General features: G+C 50.9%; 1 protein-coding gene across 1 annotated transcript; it reads right to left on the minus strand.

Annotated features, from left to right (window-relative positions):
- Window positions 1–1,716: 1,716 nt before the first annotated feature.
- On the minus strand, window positions 1,717–17,960 carry LOC142852565 (thyrotropin-releasing hormone receptor-like). The gene is made up of 8 exons (XM_075977517.1): window positions 17,781–17,960; window positions 14,626–14,727; window positions 11,555–11,689; window positions 10,808–10,885; window positions 10,350–10,376; window positions 7,128–7,518; window positions 5,286–5,682; window positions 1,717–4,492 (listed from the first exon to the last, which is right to left on the minus strand). Exons 2-8 carry the CDS (start codon window positions 14,660–14,662, stop codon window positions 4,097–4,099), a joined length of 1,461 nt encoding a protein of 486 aa, XP_075833632.1. The 5' UTR covers window positions 14,663–14,727; window positions 17,781–17,960; the 3' UTR covers window positions 1,717–4,096.
- Window positions 17,961–17,979: the final 19 nt, after the last annotated feature.

Genomic DNA, 17,979 nt, shown 5'->3' on the forward strand with positions numbered 1-17,979 from the left:
AGGGACTGTGTGCTCTGAGGGCCTCAGTGATGCCATGCCTGTAGTGGATTCTCTGGGTGCCCCACCACCTACCTCAGCCCCACTCCAACCCATTGCCATGTATGGGTACCCAGCCCTTAAGTCACTTGGCTCTTCTCTGCCACAGAATGGAGGTCACAAAAATAGGGGTTTGATACTGATACCCAGGACAGCCATCAACCAATGAAGATGGGGGTCATGACAAATGCCATCTGTCCTTAGGAGGGAGGATGCAGAGGACAAACCTCACAGCTGTACATAAGGGCCCCCAGTGGGACCAAGTCAGGTGCGACTGTCTCCATATTGTACCTTTAATTCACTTCTCTTCCTTCCCTGCCTCTTCCCAAATCAAATCACCCCCTTCCCAGAACAGCAGCTGTTTCTGTCTTCCGTTTCAGTTGGTCTTAGGGGAGCCAGCGAGACAGCACTGCCTGCTTTCCTTCTCAGTAGCTGGCACAGGGCTGGGGCTCTCTCCTCTGTAAGGTCTCCACCCTGGGCTTCATCCTGGGACATCCTTCCTTGGCCAGCTCTAGCTGTCATCTTCCCAGCACTGCCCCACAGAAGGCCACCTGGTCGGGCGCCGTGAGCTTTGTATATGTCCTGTGCTTGACTCTAACTCTCAAGATCTGCCCCTCCCTGTTCCATTCATGAGCTCCCCTTGCCAGATGCTGTGAGGCAGAACCCCCGGGCTTTTGACGCAGCTCAGAAGAGCTGCTCCTAAGTGCGTAAGCTGTAGGTAGGCGGATCTGGGGTTCAAGGTCAGCCTGGATCAACATAACAAGCAAAACAGACACCTGGCTGGAGAAATGGCTCAGGAGCTTAAAAAGTCCTTGCTACCTTTGCAGAGTACCTGAGTTCAGCTCCCAGCACCTACGCTGGCGTGGCTCACAACCGCTGTAACTCCAGCTCCAGGAGCTACACTGCCCTCTCCTGGTCTCTGCAGGCACTGCAGTCATGAGCATGACACCCCCCCCCCACCACCTCATCATAGATACACTTGTATTAAAAATGTGAAAAACAAAACAAAGAAACCCAGCACAGGAAGCAACTAACAGGTCAGGTTGAATAGAGTAAGATAACTATGAAGATGGAAGTCCTTTCCTCTCTTACCAACAAGAATTAAACTGTTTCCTTGGGGTTTTTTTTGTTTTTTGTTTTGACTCCTGTTTGCCCTTGTAGGCCTAGCAGGACACTCAAAGAAAGATTAGTGGATCCTTTGTCTTCTAGCATCTGCAGCTCCAGCAGCTGCGGGGAATGAAATGGGCTAACAAATCCCACGATACCCACACTGGTGGCCCTTCCAATTACCTACATGATTTTAAGATGAACCGCAGGTGACAATGGGGCGGCCAGGCCCTGTGCTCGAAGACTAATTACTGCGCCTCCAGACCCCACTCCTCCCTGGCTGTATCTGCTTGCCCGTGGGAACTCCTGAGCAAGCACCTCGCCTCCTCAGGGGAGGGGGTCGTCATGTCATAGACTGGGCCAGCATCTTTCAGGGCTGAGTCGGTGCACCTGACTGTGGAGGTCCTGGAGCGTCCTGGGTCTCATGGCTCATGGGCGAGACAAGGTGTCTGTAGTGTGCTGTGACCTAAGAAGGTTCCAGAGCCCAAGCCTGGGAGTAGACATCCATAGTCACCTGACTTCCAGAGAAAACGTGCATGAGACAGGCTGTCCAAGCTTGCTCCAAGCACAACTCGTGTATATGTAAAAGACTTTATGTTACATACGAGCAAATTATACATTTACAAACATCTGTGTGTCGTTGGGCAGTCTTGAGGAAGGCTCGTGTCTCCCAAGTCTTTCTCTGCAATCTTCCCATTCGAGGGTTCTCAGCTGCCTCCCAGGACAGAGCTCTTGCCACAGGTGTAAAGCAGATGCTGACTCAGGACCAGAGGGACTCTTGAGGTCTGCTCCATGGTTTTCATCTCCAGGGTGTTCAGCATATCCCAGGCAGCCTGCTTCTGAGGCAGGAGTCCACAGTGGCCGAACATCTATATCCTTTATAAGATCCCTGCAGTCCTGGGGCTGCTAGCCTGCTTCATCCATCCAGAGGTTAAAGTCACAGAGAAAACTCAGTATAACAGGACACCATATACCCAGGCAGCATTCACCAGCCAACCAACAACTTTACCAAACAAAGGATTCCAAGCCAAGAGTGGGAGGGGCCACTGACCGCATGCTGTACAAGAGAGAAACTACGGGAGGCTAGAGCTGGATGCCCAGTTAACGTGTGATGGTCTTGGAGGATGGCATGGAGCAGACCTCAAGAGCTCTGCCAGTCTGAGCTGGCCCTACAAGACCAAGTTCACCCGAGAAAGTGAGTACTACCCAGTGTGTTGCACCAAGAGGCCTGTCTGTTGTAATGTGATCTTCAGGTCTGCATTTGACAAAGGCCACTCCCCTGGTACTGTGCTTCAGGGGAGCAGGTAACTAGGAAAGATGAGATAGGACAGGAAAATATTTGGAGTGTCTGATGTCAGCAAGGTTTTGTCCCGGCCACAGTCAGAGAGAGAGGTCACAAGTCTGGGCCGGGTGGTGCCTACAGAGCACACAGGCAGACCAGGCAGCCTGGGAGATCATGGCTGGATCTGACTGCCTTACCTCCATGTTTGCCCCCCACATCTGACTACTTCATGTAAGCTCTGATCTCAGAGTGCAGGAGACGGGGAGGAGCTAGGGATCAGGTCTGTCTGGCCACATCCGCCAGGGGACACGTGCATGTCACATGGGTGTGGTAAAGAAGAAGTCACAGGGTGAAGGGGCTCTAAGGATGGCAGGAACAGCCGGCTCAGGTAGAGGGTGGAGCAAGTCCTGCCCTAGCACAGCCAGCCTGGTATGGGGGCGTCCAAAGAACGTGCCCTCAGTCTGGAGACCACGGCATGGGCAGGCCTCAGGTAGGGCTCCCGCTGCTCTGGGTGACCCCCAACTGTTGTGTTGACTTTCCCTCTAGTAAGGTCCTTTATTCCCCCATATGTGAGGTTCTAAATGTCCTACCCCACAAAACCAGACTCAGCAATCAGAGCCCCTAAAAAGTCAGTTCTATTTTGGAGTAGGCCAGGTACCCAGAGCAGGAATGAGTCAGAAGGATCACATCCAGCCGGGAAGGCAGAAGCTGTGTGAGTAGGCTGACTCACCTGGTCCAGCTACGCAGGCACACACACACACACACACACACACACACACACACCAGCATCCACCAATTCCTGCCTTCCTGAGGTCTCCAGTCAGAGTGACCACTTCTGCGTATTGAAACATGTTTGCTATAGTGTTCCTCAATGTTGGGGTCCTGGGACTAAGGCAGGGTCAGTGGCCCCATTTTACAGTGTGGGACATGAAGCCTACTGGTCCTCAGGCTCAGCCAGTAGTCCTGTAGGCAGTGATGGGGCTGGCTCCCAGCAGAGGCTTCTCCTGACATCTCTTGAGTTTGCAGCATGCCTCCAGTAAAAACATAGCATGCAGGACAGCAACTGGCAGAGAGGGTCTAGACAGCCAGGCTTCTTGGTGCTCGTTGGGAAGACAAATTATTTTCCTCAAGAACATCTGTGGTGGGTGAGCTTGCTTGGTGGGCTCTCTTACAGGGCTGCCCACCTTAATGGAAGACTGGAAGGGATGCTGGGGCCAGGGATGAACATCATGGAACAGCCCTGGGTGACTGGCTGGACACCCATTCTGTATAACCCCCACTGTCCAATGACCACATTTGAAACCTGTACGCATGGGCTCACCAAGGGACAGCAGTGCTCAACGCCTGGAAGGACACTCCTTCAATAATAAACTCCAAAAGATGCTTAAAGTAATGAGTGGGAACAGATGAAAGGTTTTGAAGGGGTGAAGACTGGGTCTCCAGCTTCCTCTCTGTTCCCACCAGCCTGGCTTCAGAATAGAGAGCTACCCACACAGGATCTAGCTGAGAACATTCCAGTGTCCTCCTTCATGGTAAAGGGACCTCTGGTGACCCATGGGCAGTGAGCTATCTGTCCCTCTCCTGGCGATCCACCAGTGCTCAGAGCAGATATCAACCAGACCAGTGAGCAAGCCAGCACAGGGAGCAGAGTCAGGGGCCAGGCAGGAGCCTTCAGAGTGCACTGCAGTGGGGCTCTTGCTGGCAATGCAGGGACCCAGCAGCTGTGGGACCTGAGGCCTCTATGGAGCCCAGCTGCATCTTCTCAGTCCCTCCTGGGGTCTCCTGGACAGCACTGAAGCTGCTGGCAGTGACGCATGCTGCCCGCTTCTGCGGCCCAGCTGCCTTGCACCAGCACAGCTTCAGGAAGGCCGCACGGAACTTCTGGGACATGAGGCTGTAGATGACAGGGTTGATGGCACTGTTCGTGTAGACACAGGTGCGGCAGAACAGCAGAACCCAGGGATCCAGGAAAGGCTGGGCCAGGAAAGAGTTGAGCAACACCAGCGTGCGGTAGGGGGTCCACAGCAAGGCAAAAAGCAGCACTACCACCGCCAGCATCCTGGTGGCCTGTAGAGAGGAAAGGCGGGAGGGCTCGGCTGTGGGACACACTCAGCAATCATAGCTAGAAGCTGACAACACGGATGCCATGTGCACCAGATGCCAAAACCAGCGGCTCGGGGCATCTCTCAGAGCTGAGACTCAGACTGAGCTTCCCAAGATACTGAATTTCCAAGGATACAATTCTATTACAAAGTCCCTGGTGCCAGATAGGGCCCCCACTGTGACTTTGGGCACCCACACCTCATTTTCAGCTACTTATCCTTCTTTCTCTCCCTACTCCTGAATGTTCCCATTTCATATATTCAAAGTCCTTCTCTGCTCAGCTTGCCACCTCAGCATCAACCTTGGCTGTTTCTCTTCTGGGAATGCTTCCCTGCACCTGGCTTGGCTGCTCTTCCTTACCAACACTGGTGCTCTACCCATCTGTCACCTCTTAGCAAGGCCTCCTGAACTGCCCCCTGACTCCTGTTCCCCAGCATCATGTGTTCCCATGTTTCCTTCCTGCCTGTCCTTGGACAGGCTTGTGTTCACTTTGTAGTTCAAGGAGGGCATCTGACTGTGTTTCTATGTTCTTTCTGTGTCTCAGCTTCTACTCGGCATATGAAATGCCTTGGCAGTCATTGCATAGATGTATGTATGCAAGCATGCATGCATGTATGTATGTGCAAATGAAAGACCAAACGACTTAGACGCTTTGCCAGTCATGCCCTGTGTGTTTTATGCTCTTTTGCATATCTGTGCCTCTCCCCATGATTCTCCTCACATGCAACCCCCACCTGCACCCAGGAGTCCTCCTAACCTGCTTCCTGGAGGACATGGAGCCCTTGGATCTAGAGCAGCAACTGCCTGGTGCACCCTCACCCTGCCCAGTGGGTTGTCTCGCCTTCTGCCAGGCCTCCTGGGACAATGAGCTCTGAAATAAAATCCTCCCGATGAGCCCATAGAGCACCACGGTCACCAGCAGGGGTGCGATGAAGAAGACAGTGAAGTCCAGCAGGTAGATGGGCAGGTAGAGGTCTCGGGACACCTTGTAGCCACATTCCAGGCGCTGATTGTCATGGACATTGAGGTCCACCAAGAAGAACCAGAGTAGGCAATAGAGGGATGTGACCCCCCAAATACCTGCGATGATCCGTTTAGCCCGGGCCACGGTGCACACAGTCTGTGCTTTCATTGGGTGGCAAATGGCGATGTACCTGTGGGGCACAGGCAAGGCATGTTGGCTCCTGGGGCCATGGGACTGCTCGGCTTATGTCTGAGACACCTGACCCAAACTGAGCCGGGATGAGTAAGAGTGGCTGGGCTGTACTTGGCAAGGGCAGTGGGGGGCTGCAAAGGTGTAGGGTGAGGACACCTCAAGGACAGGCAGAACAAGGCCAGCCTCCCAAGGACAGAAAAGCAGCCTGGAAATGTCCTGTCCTGTGACTCCGTGGCTCTCAAAGTCGCCTTTGAACGCCACATGTGGTCAAAGCATTTTTTGCTACTCTCCACCAAAGGCAGGGAGTTACACCGTACGCCCCTCACAGGCAGATCTCCTTATTGCTCACACTCAGGGCCCTGGGAACAATCACATGGCACAGATGAGACATCCCCATGCCGACTTGTTCCCAGGCAAGCACAGACGGGGACTGTAGAAGTGGACCTAGTGTTTGGCTATGGCAGACCTGAACTCTGCCCAGATTCTGGGTATCCCTAACAAGTTGCTGAGCTCAAAGTCTCAACTCCTGCCACCCCAAATTGAGGCTTCGGATCAGCATGTTCAATCTTTGGACCATTTGTTTCTGGTGTGTTACAATCAGAACTAAGCCAGACATGGTGGTACACACTTGTAATTCTGGGATCCAGGAGGCTGAAACAGCAGGATTCCAATGAGTTTGAGCCATCCTCAGCTACAAAAAGAGTTCAAGGCTAGCTTGCTATTCCAGTATGTATTCATAGTGAAACCCTGTCTTATAAAATGAACAAATAAACAAAAAATTCAAGCTGGTGGAGATTCAAGAGACACACCATTGCTGAGCACAATAGCGCAGGCCTGTTCAGTTTCTTGAGAGGCTGAGGGAGGAGGATCACAAGTTTATAGTCAACCTGAACAAGTCCGTCTTGCTGGGCAGTGGTGGTGCATGTCTTTAATCCCAGCACTCAGGAGGCAGAGGCAGGCGGATCTCTATGAGTTTGAGTTCGAGGCCAGCCTGTTCTACAAGAACTAGTTAAAGGATAGGCCCTAAAGCTACAGAGAAACCCTGTCTTGAAAAACAAACAAAACAAAACAAAAAGACCATCTCAAGGTTAACTTATTTTAAAGATTAGAGGTATGGATTGCCTAGTATGTGGAAGACCCAGGGTTCAGTCTCCAGTAGTTGGGGGTGGTGAAAAAGATCATCCAAGTGCCTGTGTTCTGGATGGGAAATCAAGACTCAGAGGAAGTCAGAGGCCTTTCCTGGTGCCCTACAGCAATCTAGAAGCAGAGCAAGTGCCCACATTTGTGATGGTTCTTCTAGCACCCCACACTGGCTTAGCTGAACAGAAGGTTCAATGGAGCCTCAATTTACCAGAAATCCCTGCTTGAATCCAGGCTCCTTGGATTCTCGTTAAGGAAGACAATGGAAGGGAGAAGGCATGGGGGTAACCTGTGGGTACTTACCTCTCCACAGTAAATGCCAGGATAGAGCAGGAGGAGACATTGATGCCTAGATACTGGAAGTAGGTGATACCCAAGCAGCCAGCATGTCCATAGATCCAGTGCCCCACCAGGCTGTCAGAGACATTGGGCAGCCCCGCAGCCACCAGCACTATCAGGTCGGCTAGAGCTAAGCTGACCAGGTAGCAGTTGGTGGGCGTGTGCATGTCTTGTGAGGTCAGCACCACCAGGACCACCATGGCGTTGCCCACGATGCCGGTGGTGCACACCAGGAGCACTAGGAAGACTGAGACCACCTTGTACTCTGGCAGGCCCAGCGTGGTATCACCATGGACCAGTGAGATATTGCTGGGGCCATCCATCTTGCTGGCGTTTTCTGTGATGCCCTGCAGGCCTGGAGGGGTAGGAAGAGGCAGTTCTGAGAGGCAGCCATGGGTTGGGCTGGACTACAAACTGGCTCTGGATCCTAAAAATACCTGCCCATGGCACCGCATTCAGAGACCTGGGGCTGTGTGGCAGGGATACGGCATTGGGGCAGGTCAAGGAGTGTGCAGGGTATTCTGCCATTCCACCCTGCGTGGATGCAGGAAACAGCCCACTGTGGAAAGGGGACTGCACCTTATATGCTGTCAAGCTCTCTGCCAGGAAAACTGAGGGCTCGGCTGCTGAGTCTGCAGCATCCCTAAGCCTCAACACACCCACTATGGACAGAAAGGATGCACACCTGCTTCTCAGGGTTGTCAGGACCATAGAAACAATGAAGCCTAAAATGTCCCTGGCCTTGACCTTGATAAGTGATCTGCATCTGTTTCTTTAATATTATTTAGGTTTTTTTCCTTTTTGTATTTTTATGTGCATGGTTGTTTTGCCTGAATGGATGACCATATACCTAATACTTGTGGAAGGTACAAGAGGGCATCAGATGCCCTGGGTTGGAGCTACAGACAATTGCAAACTGTCATATGGGTGCTCAGACTTGAACCCCGGTCCTCTGGAAGGGCAGCCAGTGCTCTTAACTGCTGAGCCATTTTTTTTCCAGCCCTCTTTAAAATTATTATTGTGGAACTTTAAGACTCAGTTTCCCCATCAGTCTGTCTAGCGGGTGGTAACAGCAGCTTCTTCCCAGAAAAGAGTGTTGGGTGCATTACATTATGGCTACAGGACAGGTACTGTGTGCCTGCGCTGAGTGAGGAAGCAGGGAAAAGGGCCAGTTACAGCCTGTGAGTCTCACCGGCGCAGGGTTTATTTTTTTGCAGCAGAGGTTGCCAGTGGCTTTAAGCAAAGCAGCAACATGCTCTCACATGCAGCTTTAAAGGGCTTCATGGGACCCACAGACCCCAGAAAAGTCAGCAGAGTCACAGGTAGAGGTAAGGAGGCCAGGTTAACTGTCAGGCAGGGCTCAGCCAAGCAGTAGCTGGAGAAGGGATAAGGATAAATCAGGGTCTCTCTCTCTCTCAGGAGATAGCATGACAGGGCATTAGATGGCATCAGGGCAGTCTTTAGGGAGTGGGAAAATGCTGGGACAGGGCTCAGGTGGGAAGACCAAAAAAGGAGTCCATGCAGGGGTCAGGGGGATGCATGTTTGAGAGGCCATGTGGACTACTGTGGACCCTCCGCTGTGGGGCAGAATGGGGAGACATGAAGGAAACCTCTAGAGTCAGGGCTGGAGGTGGAAATACAGCAGCATCAGCATGGGGAGATGGATGGTTCTCCCACCATGTGGAGAATCATCTTGGGACCCAGCTGCTGCTGCAGTTCTATAATGTTCCAAAATGCATGATGTGGTCCCAGCCTACGGCTGAGCATGGGAGGGCTCAGCTGCTGAGCCTGAAGCCCAGAGCAACAGTTCCAGCCTTGAGCCTCATGAACTCTGGATCTTCTATTTGTCTGCAGGAATGCAAGTGTCTAAGGCTGAGGGCACAGAGACTCGATGAGCCAAGTGGAGGAAGTGGGTATGAGTTCTGAGAACAATGGCTCCCGGGGATGACAACAAAGGAGTTGTGCTGGGATCCAGATAGGGCAGGCACCAGCCCAGGAGCAAAATGGGGCTTTAGCTTGGAGTGCACATTCACATACATGCCACATGTGACACACAGTGCAGACTCCAGGCAAATACCCCGCTACACACAAATAGGACACAGGATACAACACATTCAACTAACACAGCACACATACCTTATACAACACACCCAACACACACATACAGCAAACACTATACAACATACCCAACAGACACACACATACACATGCCCACACCTCAATGCTATTCCCTGTAGGTGTAATTGGCAAGTAGGCAAAGGTGAGCTAAGTATGGCATAAACCCTAAGATGACCTGGAGCAGGGAGCAGATCTCCTCGCTCAAGGTCAGGTGCTTATCCACTTCTGCTCAGCCTAATGCACAGTCCCACGGCACTACTTCAGCCCCCAGGACAGGGGCCAAAGCATCAGAACAAGGCAGGGTTCGTGGAGAAGCTGTACCTCCACAGATGCTACCCACACACAATACACAGCTGTACACAGGACACACGTCACCCACAATGTTCCTGTGCCTACACACATGCAATGTACCTGTGCTAAGCATACATCTAGGTCCACACATACACACACAAATAAACAAACCAAACATTGTGCCTGACTCACAATGACTGCCCACACAAGCATTACAAACCTTACCCGCATGTGCAACACAATTCTGTGTACGCACTTGACATTCAGCCCTGATATGCATGCCCTGTGCCCACAGTACAGGATGGACACACACACACACACACACACACACACACACACACCACAGGCTGACTTTCCACAGTCCAAGCATATACACTGTTCATTCTCACATGCTCACATGGAAACATACTTGACATGCCTGTCCCTACAGACATATCCACATGGTTGGGACACTCTTGAAAACCAGCCTTTTCTCGTTAGCTGGAGGAGAGGACCACAAGATCTGCGGGATTTAGCAGCTGCTTCGACCCCAAAAGTGCTCCTTCTCTGCAGTCAGCGGGAAACTGGTAACCAGGGCTGAATCCAGAGACCTCCCAGGGCTCTTCCAGATGTGGGGGCCAGAGCTGCAGAAGTCCATTCCTGACGTCTCCAAGGACTCTACCTGCCACTACACCTGTTCTGCAGATACCTCTGTGGGGACCACTGCATACCATGTCCCAGCCAGATGCCCCCCTCCAGCAGCCCTTACACGAAACTTCTAAGGTGGGGGGAACTTACCCAGTGAGGACTCAATGCATTTTCCTCCTTCCAGGTCGGGAGGGGAGGAAGGAGGGAAGAGAGGAGGGGAAAGGGGAGGAAGCAGAGAAAGAATAAGCGAAAGAAGAAAGGAGAGAGGGAAGCGGGGAGAGGAGAGAGAGGGGGAGAGAGGGAGAGAGAGAGAGATAGAGAGAGAGAGAGAGAGAGAGAGAGAGAGAGAGAGAGAGAGAGAGAGAACAATGCCTGAGCTTCAGTCATTCCGTGGAAGGCTTTATGTTCTGCCGACTGCAGTATTACACATTACGCGGGTGTGCACCTCACACACACAGACACACAGCCCCGCCAACTTCTCCTCAGCTCCTCCTCTCACCCTCCCTCTGCAGAGCTGAGAGCCTCATGCCAACCTGCATCGACATCAGCAGCCTAGGCCTCACCAGCAGGGGGACCCAGGAGGAGGAAGTAGCGATGCTGTCTCTTACCCAGCTTGGGTGGGAGTGGTCCCAGGAGTTTATCTGGCTGCCAAGGAACCTCTGCTAGCCAGCAGAGCAATCCTCTACCTGACAGGAAGAAGACAAAGAGCCCAGAGAGGAACCTGGGGTGTGGGGCCAATATCTCCCGTGGCTAGATAGCACTGCAGCTCCAATCTGAGTCCCATGGATAAGCCTCCGTTGTCCATGAGAGAATGAGCTGGGAGGGGCTGGAGTATATAGGACTGGAAGGACTTGGGGAGGGGCAGGGAGGACTCCATCTATGTGACTGAGAAAGCCATTATCCCTGCTGGGGTGTGGAGGAGAAAGCACCCACAGTCTAGTAATAACCCAGTCATCTATGCTCTGGAAGGGGGCCCCATAAACTGGCTCTCCAAAGTAAACTTTGGTAGAATTGTGCCTCAGTTTATCCTTGGGACCCTCAGAGGAGGAGATGTTTATCTCTCCCCGCTGGGAGCATAAGGTATGGTTTTCGAAAGAGCAATGGTGTTGTCCGTGATATGGGGAATGAGACAAACTAAACAAGTGAAGTTGCATGGAGGAGGGGAGAGGTTGTTTACAGAGGAAATTTCGACAAGGTGGATATCTCTATAGGGTGTGCGGGATAGTGACAAGGGGTGGTGATTGGGACATCTAGGGTAAAACGCTTAAGCAATGGAGAGTGTCTGTGGGGAAAATTCCAGGACGGTTGTCTTCCGGTGGTATGGAACGTCATCTCTGCTTGATGGGTGGGCTCACCTAGGGAGTATGGAGATGCTCTGAGAACAGGCATCACAAGCCCAGGAGAGATGCATGAAGGACAGAGATGTCGGCAAAGAGCTGCAGAGGCACCCTGGCCTCTGCCATAGATCCAGTCAAAGCAGAAGTGGCAGCCTGAAGGGAGAGAGGGAGAAACTGCTGAGAGGGCGGGACAAGAGGCTGGCTCTTCAATACTGGGAGCTACGTCTCTGGCAGTACTCTGACTTCTGCCAGAGACGTAGCAGGTAAGGTAGAGGAAAAAGGAGGATAATTGGAGATGCTGGCCCATTGTTTTAATGGTTAGTTATATAGAGCAACCAGTAATATAGAGCCTCTCCCGGAACTCCTCCAAAATGAGTTTAGACTCCTCCACCTGTATGGTTTTATCCTCCATACCCATCCACCCCCAGCAGCCCACAGTAAAGTGAGAAACGAGAATGTGGTTTGGGGAGATGGCTGACTGGATACCCAGAGCAGAACGCCAGCTCCACAGCTGACTGCAGAGTCTTCAACAGATTCTCCACGAGGCAGCACAACCTCTGTCAGTATGGTCACCACCCAAATATAAATTTCTAAGCAAGCTAGTCTGCCTTGTGTCTTTATGCTGACAACTTCATTTCCCTGTATGCATCTGGCTTGTGTAGCCATCGCTGGAGCCTTGGTGATTACATCCTCACAATTCACTTTCTGGCATTTGACCTGGAGCTGACCATGCCTCCAGCAAGGGTTCAGCACAGCGTACTTCCAAAGGCGCCAGGAAGAGGTTCATAGTCCTTAGTCAGACGATAGCCGCCGACCCAGCTATAACGCTCAGAGCTGTGGGACAGACACTAGCCCTTTGTCTTGGGCCTATGGAGAAGGTCGAGAGGGGCCTTTTTAAACTTTCTGCTTGTGATCTCTGAAAGTCTAAGAAAATTTTATATGACCCAGGCTTGTATGTATATGAAATATATATGTATATATATTAAATTATTTACTGATAATCTCAAGTTTATGCTTACAAAATTATTTGGAGCTGAGAGATGTAGCTAAGTTTGGTAGGGTGCCTGCCTAGTGAATGCTCGACTTCAATCTCTAGCACCACTTAAATCAGGCTTGGTGGTGCATACATGTAATCCTAGAAACTTGCAAAGGCATAGGCAGGAAGAGCAGAAGTTTAAGGTCATTCTTGCCAACACGGTGAGTTCAAGGCCAGCCTGTGCTGTGTTACATGCAACCCTGCATAAATAAATTTCGGGATATGAGTAGGAACGGCTCCCACATAGGTCCTTTGCTCAGTCATTGGCTCACCCAAACCAGTGGCTGAAGCCCTGCAATGCAGAAGCCAGAGAAAAAGCCAGAAGCTTGGAGGTCTGGAGATCCTTTGTCCAACCTCCCTGGGGTGACACCCTTGTAAGGGTAGGTGGGATCCCAGCTGGGCACAGAAGCCTAAAGCTGACAGGCCTGATAAACCCCTCCACCTGAGAGCAGGCCCTCTGCTGATCCAGCCTGGCTCTTTCTCATTATCTCAGAACTACGTGGAGGTCCAACACATTCTGAGTGAGTCCTTTTTAACAAGCCGAGTTCACAGCTGGCCAGCCAGATTAGGGCCAACCACACAGCAGCAGCTGGCCTGCTCTGGTGTACCCTCTGCTGACCATACAGAGGAGCTGCAACGCTGTCCTTTCTCAAATGCTTTTCAGATAGTCTTGACTTTACCAACAGTCAAGGGTGGGCAAACATGTATGGCTATGTCCATGCCTTGAGAGTGTGTACAGCAACATTTAGGCCTGGGATCCCATGAGTCTGGAGTGAGGGGAGCAGGAAGTGAGTCCTAGAGCTCCCAGCTTTCCCTCCTCTGGGGTTCAGGGAGATAATAGGCAGCACTCCAAACCCACAGTGGTCAGAGCCTGGGCCTGGCAGCCGCTTTAAATAAATCTCTTTCCTCTGCTTTGCACTATCGATTGTCTGTTGACTTGGCCTGTTGAGGAGGAGTGGCTGAGTTGATGTTGTTAGGGCTGCAAGACCTAGGGTTCTGACTCCGTGCCTCATGTGTGCCATACATGGCAACAGGTTGGGCAGTTTTCAGCCAGGTGGGATTTCTTGGTATAAACTTGGCAAAACTCAGATTGTACACTTTCTGGGACATTTACTACTGCCCATTGTCTCAGTGTAGTCGCAACTTAGAAAATCAGCGCCTCTCTCTCCTTTCCCACACTCAAGGAGCAACTATTTTCCATGCTTTTATCTTTTCAGGCATTTTGTTGTCATTGTTTTCCGAGACAGGGTTTCCCTGTGTAGTCCTGGCTGATCTGGAACTCACTCTGTAGACCAGGCTGGCCTCGAACTCCCAGAGATCTGCCTGCCTCTGCCTCCTGAGTGCTGGAATTAAAGGCGGGCACCCCCACCGTCCAGCTTCAGGTAGTTTTCTTAGCATTCGTACTGATATATTTCCTCTGTTGTTTCCAAGAGATTCACTCCTGGCTGACTTTGAAGTCATCTTCCTGCCAAAGCCTCCAAAGTACTTGGATTATAGGCATACACCACCATTCCTGTGCATACTGGTTTCTTGCCTTCTAAAATGGCTACACCATGTATACCCCTAGTGGCAGTATGTTGATGTGGAATTTCCCTCTGTATGCTGTGATTACCATTAATGAATAAAGAAACTGCTTTGAGCCAATAGCAGGCCAGAGGTAGGCGGGGAAAACTACACTGAATATTGGGAGAAAGAAGGGCAGAGTCAGAGAGACGCCATGAAGCGCAGCCTGAGACAGACGCTGGAACTTAAGCCGGTAAGCCACAGCCATGTGGCGATACACAGATTACTAGAAGTGGGTTAAATTAAGATGTAAGAATTAGCCAATAAGAAGCTAGAGCTAATGGGCCAAACAGTGATTTAAATAATATAGTTTCTGTGTGATTATTTCAGGGCTGAGTGGCCGGGAACTAACTAGTGGCCTCCTTACTACAGTATGTGTGTTTCACTTCCTCCACACCTCCAAAAATATTCACGATCATAATCTTATGTGAGCATGATTGTCTTGGTTAGTTGGTTTTGTTTTTGCTAACTCGACACATGCTTGAGTTACCTGCAAAAAGGAGCTCCAACAGAGAGACTTCCCCCATCAGATTGTTTGCACACAAGTCATATCACGGAGGCAGTGTCACTCCTGGGCAGGTGGTCCTGGGTGCTATACGGAAGCAGGATGAGCAAACCATAGAAACAAGCCAGGAATCAGCAACCTCCAATGACTGTGCCTGCTCATACCCTGACTTCCCCATGGATGGATTATAAACTGTGACTGAAACAAACCCTCTCCTCCCCAAGTTGCTTTCACCGTGGTCTTTGCCACAGTGGAAACAATGATCCATCTGTATTTCTTCTGCCACTTGACCTTTTAGTTCAATATCATTTTTGAGCTTCACCCCCTACTTCCAAATATTATTTTTATGTATCCAAGATTCACATAATTTTTAACCATTGTAAGTAGTATATAGTATTAGTTACAGTATTATAGTGTCTTTTGGTAAATATTTGGGTCATTTGTAGGATTTTTTCCCAGTTTTCCAGTTACTATAAGATCTCTGTGACTGTTCTCATCCATGTCTCTTGGAGCCAAAGGTCAAGGTACTCCAGTCTCACATGCTCTGAACATCAGAATTGCCTGGCCTGTTAAGCAGAGACCACCAGGATTTCTGGTGTGGAACCCTGCCAAGGGCATACCCTCATTGGCAGAACTGAGTGGTCCACGCAGGTGGCACTTAGCTCCAGTGTATCTGAAAAGAAACCAGCCATGGTAAGACTTAAGGATGAATAAATGTGAATCAGGCAAAAGAGTTTCAGGTAGTTTGAGAGACCCATGTCCAGAGTTGGCGTCTTAGGGTTTCTGTTGCTGTGATGAAACCTCATGACCAATGCAAAGTGTGGGGGAGGGAGAGGGTTTCTTTGACTGACACTTCCACAGCATCATCCATCATCGGAGGAAGTCAGGACAGGAACTCAACAGATCAGGAACCTGGAGGCAGGAGCTGATACAGAGGTCATGGTGTGTGTGTGGGTGCTACTTACTGGCTTGCTCAACCTGCATTCTTTTTTTTTTTTTTTTTTTTTTTTGGTTTTTCGAGACAGGGTTTCTCTGTGGCTTTGGAGCCTGTCCTGGAACTAGCTCTGTAGACCAGGCTGGTCTCGAACTCACAGAGATCAGCCTGCCTCTGCCTCCCGAGTGCTGGGATTAAAGGCGTGCGCCACCACCGCCCGGCTCAACCTGCATTCTTATAGAACGCAGGACCACCAGCCCAGGGATGACACCTCCCACAATGGGCTGGACCCTCCCCCACCAATCACTAATTAAGACAATGCCTTGCAGCTGGATATTATGGTAGCGTTTTCTCAGTTGAGGGTCCCTCCTCTCTGATGAATATAGCTTGTGTCAAGTTGACATCAGACTATCCTGCACACCTGGGGACAGAGATTAGATGGCAAATTGAAGGGCCAGGAAAGAAGATACGGTGCCGGAGAGATGGGCTGGGAGCACTGGGTCATAGGGAAGCTGGTGCATTAGTTTAGGTTTTATCTGATAGCAAAAGGAGCCACAGAAGGAGTCTTTTTTTTTTAAATATTTATTTATCTATTATGTATACAATACTCTGTCTGTGTCTATGCCTGCAGGCCAGAAGAGGGCACCAGATCTCATTCCAGATGGTTGTGAGCCACCATGTGGTTGCCGGGAATTGAACTCAGGACCTTTGGAAGAGCAGGCAATGCTCTTAACCACTGAGCCATCTCTCCAGCCCCACAGAAGGAGTCTTAAACCATCAGGGAGGTGAATGAAATTGAGTTAGAAAATGTGGCTCTGACTGCCTAGGATAGTCCCCAGCAGGGACAGGAATGAGAAGGGAAATCTTTAGCATGGGCTCAGTCAGGAACCAGGGGTGGAGCACACATTGAGAACAGGAGGGAAATTCAAGATACATCTAGAAGGCCAAATAGTTCCCCAGTTCATCATTCCATCCTGTTAACTGCATTTTTGCTATGACCAAAAACCTGACATAAACAACTTATGGAGGAAGTCTTTCTCTCCTCTCATCTTTTCCGAGTTCAGTACTGTATTAGTCGGGGTTCCCAGTCAATTCAACAACGGCTGGCTACCAAGTTCAAGAATCCAGTAGGCTGGATTCAGTCCAACAAGCTTGGATGTCTCAACTGATCTTCAATATTCATTGAAATCCTGAAGAAGTAGCCCTAATGCCAATGAACGAATGAACTTGCCAGAGTAAGGGAGAGCAGGCAAAGAGCGAGGGCTTCCTTCTTCCTTTATATAGGCTGCCACCAAAAGGTGTGGCCCACATTAAAGGTGGATCTTCTCACCTCAAATGATCCAGATTAAAGGCGGGGGTGGGGGGGGAGGGTCTCGCCACTTCAAATAATTCAATCAAGAAAAAAAATCCCTCGCAGGCATAGCCAGCAGCTTGGGTTTCATGACTGGCTTCTCTCAAGCACCCTTCTAGGGTTCCTCTGTGCTTATAGCATATGTCAGCCCTTCATCCCTTTCTGTGGCTGAATTAATGTGCCACTCTGAGAACAGAACAGTTCCTTCTTTCATCAATTTATGGGCATTGGGTTGTTTTCACCTTGAGATTGTCCGAGGAAGACAGGCAGCCCCCAACCATGTAAACCCAAGATCAGCTCCAAGATTTGCAAGAGGTCAGGCCTCGCTACCCTTTGTCAGTAGCGATGAGGAAGGGGGTTTAAGCCAGCATCAGCAGCAGAGCCCCAATTACACTGGGTCATGGTAATCACATTTAATGAGACCAAGAATCTTTAGCGCCGCTCTAAACGCTACACACATCTCCAAAAACTCCTCTCTGGGGAAGAGGGGGCGTACCAGGGCCTTGAGCACACTTGCCAGGTGCTGTCTCTACTTCAGAGCTACCCTCCAGTCCCCAAAACACTTTTGGTCAAGCACTGATATTTAATAAGACAGGAAATTTGAGCCTGACAAAAACGAATCCCAGTCGGGCGGTGGTGGCGCACGCCTCCCAGCACTCTGGGAGGCAGAGGCAAGACCTCTGTGAGTTCAAGGCCAGCCTGGCCTACAGAGTGAGATCCAGGACAGCCAGAGTTACACAGAGAAATCCTGTCTCGAAAAAAACAACAAAACAAACAAACAAAACCGAATCCCAAGTTTTCAGGCCCTGAAGCGTCCACAAGCGCACACCAAGAGCCTCAAAGGGCTTTCCCTACCCTGCTCACAATTCGTCAGCTGGCACCCGCTCCCGATCCCGGGAAGCCACCACCAGTAGACTCTGCTGCGCACGCGCCGCTAGGTGCAGGCCGACCTCGGTGGGCGGGCGCAGCAGCGGAGACTCCCGAGAGCGCGCCGCGGAGGCGGGGCCCCGGAGGCCGGAAGAGAGCGCGAGGAGGGCGGGGCTACCGAGGGAAG

This window comes from Microtus pennsylvanicus, chromosome 6, assembly GCF_037038515.1.
Source record: "Microtus pennsylvanicus isolate mMicPen1 chromosome 6, mMicPen1.hap1, whole genome shotgun sequence".
NCBI lineage: Eukaryota > Metazoa > Chordata > Mammalia > Rodentia > Cricetidae > Microtus > Microtus pennsylvanicus.

What these genes read in the sequence shown, in the direction of transcription:
- LOC142852565 (XM_075977517.1), bottom strand. Translation starts at nt 14,662, where the DNA reads ATGGGGGAAGTCTCTCTGTTGGAGCTCCTTTTTGCAG. An exon ending in AGCATCTCCATACTCCCTAG is followed by an intron (nt 10,886 to 11,554) that starts GTGAGCCCACCC and finishes TCTTCCTGTCAG; the next exon opens with GTAGAGGATTGCTCTGCTGG. An exon ending in CCATGTCCTCCAGGAAGCAG is followed by an intron (nt 4,493 to 5,285) that starts GTTAGGAGGACT and finishes TCCTCTCTACAG; the next exon opens with GCCACCAGGATGCTGGCGGT.